The sequence below is a fragment of the Cynoglossus semilaevis genome, chromosome 5 (genome assembly GCF_000523025.1).
Source record: "Cynoglossus semilaevis isolate Cse_v1.0 chromosome 5, Cse_v1.0, whole genome shotgun sequence".
NCBI classification, from domain to species: domain Eukaryota; kingdom Metazoa; phylum Chordata; class Actinopteri; order Pleuronectiformes; family Cynoglossidae; genus Cynoglossus; species Cynoglossus semilaevis.
The window spans coordinates 11,884,111-11,889,422 of NC_024311.1; the positions used below are offsets into that span (position 1 = coordinate 11,884,111).

Below are 5,312 nucleotides of genomic sequence, written 5' to 3' on the forward strand. Positions count from 1 at the left end.
AAAAGGTTCCTCCAGGAAACAAGCCTGTATTTAAGGTTCTGGGAGGAACCAAGTCACTGAAGAGAACCGGGGGGGGGGGGGGGGGGGGGTGCATTTGGGTTTTCTGCATTTTTACTCATCTGCTGCTACGTTTTCAGACGATATATATGTGCATGTACATATATATGTTTATATTTTATACATATATACAGACACATAATATTTGACTTCCATTCAACATATATGTAGATATGTATATATATTTATATATATATACATGTATGTGCATGTATATATATAAACTAAATATATATATATTTATATGTACATATATGTGTATATATATACATATTATTATATTTCGTTTGACTTTAATTCCACATATATGTATATATATATACATAATATTATATTTTGTTTGACTTTAATTCCACATATATGTATGTATTTAAATATTTATACGTGTATATATGTGCATATATGCATATATACATTTGTAACCACTTTCTTTTTCAGTTAAACGTTGAGTCATAAACAAACATCCAGTTCCATTTTCTGGGCTGGACCTAAAAACCCAGGTGGGTCTTAAACTCATGCAGCCAAAATACGTGGGTTACAATTAAAGAGCTCAGAGATTTGAACCTTCTCGTAACCACTCATCTCAGAACGTGTCTTCCATTAATTACTTTTTCCTGATGTATTCATTAACATAATTACAACATTAAAACAGCAGTGACTATAATTACCCAGTGAAGGGGCGGAGCTCCGGAGCAGGCAGCAGGATTCTGCCGCTCTCCTTCAGTTCACTGTGAGGTCAGTGCACACCGCAGCCCCGGAGCCCAGCGCCAGGATCCCTCCTCCACTGCCTGCCTGCCTGACTCCACTGCCTGGGATCCATTTCATGGTCTCCATGACTCTGAGTCCTGTGGAAGAAAAAACAAAACAGATTGGGCAGTGGTGTTTTCTGATGAAAAAAACAAAAGCAAAAAAAAAAAAAAAACAAAGAAAAAACAAAAAGCGACATGGAAAAGAAACCTGGTACCAGATCCTGGAGCAGCAGCAGCAGCAGCAGCAGCAGCAGCAGCTCTCCAGGCCCAGCCCCTCCTCTGAATCCTTCCATTGTATCCTGACCACAAATCCCACACTTTGCCTGAAAAAGCAGAGAGGAGACTTGACTCAAATATACATTGGAATTTTGGGGAGTGAATGAAAAAACATGGGATTTCTTTTTGTGCCTTTTGTTTGCACAAAGAGTTCACACTTACTGTTTCAGCGCTCCACTGCAGATGCCACATGCTTCTGTGTCCTTGTTCCTGTGGTTTGTATTTTTAAGTAATGACTGAGATCATATACTGCAACGCTGAAGGCTTGTTTGACTGCAACGCTGCTGCCAGTGTTGCAACTTTGTAATCAAGACTTCTCTACTTTTCCAGCTAACGTTAATTATAGGCTACGCATCAGCATCAGCAGCAGCAGCAGCAGCCCGCGGAGGTTCGGGGTCAAAAACAAAAATGCCTGCCTGCTCTGAACGGGCCGAGCTAAGTTGAGTTAGCCGCCGTTGCTCCTCAAAGGTTACGAGGTCTTCGCTGCCCTCTGCTGCTCTTTGTGTTCGTTCGACCTCTCATCTTACTCCAAATATGAGTTTCCATAAATAATTGTGTTGCTGAAAGACTCAAACAGGATGCCATTATGTTATAAACACACAACTTTCTCCCGCCAGAGTTGGTTTTTGGCCCCGAGTTCCTTAAAGTGGTTTGTTGTGTAATCCTGAAGTTATGCGCTTCATTTTCTAACCACTGGCACGATGACGCCGCTAACTGTTTTCCACCGCTGCTGGTCCCTTCCGGTGCCAGGGAGCGAGTTAAAAGTTAATGATGATTTATACAGTTGCAGTGGGTTTTGAAGACAGTGAGCGCAGAAGAATCCAGAGATCAAAACACGCAGTCAAATCAAACTCAGAACAAACACTGTCTTCAGAACCGTTTCATCCCTTTATGTTCGTAACACTAAACCTTTTTAGAGGTTTTCAACACGGTTTGTGTTTCTTACGTCATTGTTTCCCAAAGACTGGGTCGCGACCCTCAGGTGGGCCACAATTTGGAGGATGGGGAACTAGAATTGTATGAGATAATCAAAAAAAAAAGTACAAATATAAATATCTGAACCTATATTATTATTTTGAGGTATTTAATACAAAAAAATGCTTCTTATAAATATAAATATCTGAACCTGAATAATTATATAGTTATTATGAGGTATTTAATACAAAAAAATGCTTCTTCTTATGCCCACCAGGGGAGCTGCAGCCACAAGGGGGTTGGGAGACTTTAGAACAATGGTTCCCAACATAATTCTATACAAAAATCCCAACAATTTTTTTGTCTAGGATTTGTTTTTGTTGTGTTGAGTTTTAATTATTTAATTTGATAATTATTATATAATAATTAATGTTTTTTTAAACAATTTCTTGACATTCCAGGTGTCACGACCCCAAGGTTGAAAAATAATGATGTGTTTCATCAAACCTGGAAGGTCTTAGGTCTGAGGGTGTGTCATCCAGCGGCTCATGTGATCTTTTAGAAATGTTTTTTTTAATTTGTAGCATTTTTTTTTCACTCTCACTGTAACAAACAGAGCAGATTTGACCCACCGGACTTTTCTGCTCCTTTTTACCATCCATGGAAGACGGCGCGCGTTTGATGAAAGGAAATGAGTAAAAATCAATATCACTCACATTAAATATTAAGCCACACTCAGAGACAGTTATTCAAAGGTAAACAAGAACTGAGCGGAGAAACAGGACAGAAATGGAGCAGAGCGAACAAACAGCACCACAGCCAGTCAGGTTTAATACAAATACTTTATTGACAACCTGTGTATGGCATACATTTTGATGGAATACTTAAATCATGAGAACGCAGCCCAGCTCTGTGGTTCATTCTTACAGTTTACATCTGCAAAAAGGACTCCGTTAGGCGTATATAGAACTAAAGGTGTATATTCTGGTTCCTGGTTTTATTTTTGTCCTCAAACGCATGATACTAAACATAAATAGTTGCATTGTAAAAATGACTCAAATATTTACAGGTATAATATATTTTATATAATATATAAATTTTATATTAAATCTAGGTAGATTACAATTAAGATACTGGGTCTGGAAACCGAGTGTGTGTGTGTGTGTGTGAGTGTGTGTGTGTGTGTGTGTGTGTTATCTGTGGTTATTGAGCAGCACCTCCAGCCAGCAGGGACAGGAAGTGATGAACTGTCTGGAGTAGCACGGACCCCATCCTTTGACGAAGCTGATGCGGACACTGTGGGGGTCCCACGGCCCCTCGCAGCTCCCGGGCTTCAGGTCGTGCTCAGCCATCCAGCTGGAGCGCTCATAGTCAAAGACTTTTAGCGAGAAACCGGGCATCACCTTCTTCACGCTCAGACCCCGAGCACCGGGGGGGTCGAGAGTGGGTGAGTGGACGAACACGGGGTGCTGGCTGCGATTGTACACCCACACGCCGTCCGCCTCGCGGCTCAGCACGATGCCGAACCCGATTTTACTGCGGATCTGCTGCACGCTGCTGCTGCTGCTGCTGCTGCTGCTGTGTCGTCCTCCGTCGTGAATGGGGTGTCCCGTGAGGCCCATGGCGCCCGGGCTGCCGGGGTCTTCGCGGCGGCTGTGGTAGGCGTTTGCGTGAAGCTGGCCCAGGCAGAGGCCCGTGCCCTGAGGTAGGTCATAGAAGATGCTGAGCGAGGGCTCGTAGGCTGGATAGAGGCGACCCACACGAGTGCGCTGCTCCCAGTAGGCAACGCTGCACCAGTGAGAGCGATGACCGGCGGTGGTGGAGGAGCCCAGGGAGGTACCAGTGTCTGAGGAGAGGGAGAAAGGAGGGCCGAGAATTAATGTTTGCTCTGCTAGGCCTGCGAACTTTTTTTTTTTTTTTTTGCACCACAGTAATTCCCCTTGAAGTGAGGAGAATGATGTTTAATGGGGGAGGAAGGGAGGACGGGAGAGGAAGTCTTCAAACACACTTAGATGTTTTTCTCTCTGTGTTTTTACTAAGGGTGGGAGACTGAACCAGACTGGATCCTGGACTCACACCAAGTCCTCCAGGATCCACTGACGACGGAGGCGTGGGATGTTATGGATGTCATGAGGTGAAGTATCATGAAGTATTACAGTATGAAACTCTGATGGTACTAATGACTCAGTTGAAGGTGTTTGAAGACAAAACATCAGTAACTGATGATACTGTACACAGACGATAAAACAAAAATACATCATCGACTAACGGTCTCGACCTGAAGTACTCAAATTCAAATACTGACGTTCCACAAAGACATGTTTTTAGATGATTGAAGGTAAGAGGGTGGAGGGAGGAGGGAGTGTGGTCGTGGACATAGTAATGCCGTGTGGTCAGATGAAATATTTCAATGAGTCAAAGGTCCATTTCTTGAAGAAGGTCCAGAGCCATAACACTCCAAACACATGACGTCCGATAACGAAAACCCCGATAACACAACGCAATGCTTAAAAATGCATTTTGTTCAGACAATGCTAATTTGTAGACTGCCTCTAGTGGGCCATTACGATAAAACTAGGTAATGTTTTTAATTGCACGACAGGACATATGAGATGTGACCTAAAAACAGCTACATGTTTTGGTATCTGTTGATATCGGAATTGGAAAGTGTTCGGACAATATCCAACATATTGGTAAAAAGCTAATATCAGACATATAACTAAAAAAAAAACATCTTATTATCAGTACGACTGACGTCCAATCAGCACATCGCTCCATGTGTTGCTATGTAGAATACGAACAGAAAGTTCCGGCCGTGGTCGGTCCACGGGCCACCAGATGAACGGGCCGACACGCCACTGTCACACATCATCACGTCGCTGCTCACTGACCGCGGCTCACTGACCACGGCTCACTGACCACTGCTCACTGACCGCTGCTCACTGACCGCGGCTCAGTGTGAGGTGACCTGCGTTAACTGCGTTTCCTGGTTTGGTTGGTCCACATTTTGCCTTTGATTTACGCTCCGTCTGGAGGGAGGGTTTGGAGCGAGGGGCTCAAACCGCCAACCCCGATCAGCCGGCTTCCTCCGCTGACCTTCCTCCCTTCATCACTGCCCTTCAGGTTCTGAGCTGAAGAGGAACTAGGGTGCAGCAGAGGAGGGCAGGCATTCAGCTCTCTGTCAGCCCACCACCAGCCCCTGACCCCCTGACCCCCAGCCTTCATGCTATCAGCTCACATTAACTCCCACACAGACTGATGCCATTATTTTGCTCTGGAGACTCTATTGACACGGAGGGTTTAAAGAACCCATGT

The 5,312-nt window shown here is 44.0% G+C and overlaps 1 protein-coding gene across 2 annotated transcripts in view; it reads right to left on the reverse strand.

Annotated features, from left to right (window-relative positions):
- Positions 1-2,494: 2,494 nt before the first annotated feature.
- LOC103379083 (mothers against decapentaplegic homolog 6-like) overlaps positions 2,495-5,312 on the reverse strand; it is a 25,278-nt gene continuing 22,460 nt past the window's right edge. The window contains exon 3 of one of the 2 annotated variants that reach the window (XM_017032336.2): positions 2,495-3,843. In XM_017032336.2, coding sequence (XP_016887825.1) covers positions 3,191-3,843 — 653 coding nt within the window. In that variant the 3' untranslated portion in view covers positions 2,495-3,190. The remainder of the gene's footprint in view (positions 3,844-5,312) is intronic. The other variant, XM_008310507.3, reaches the window with a different exon arrangement.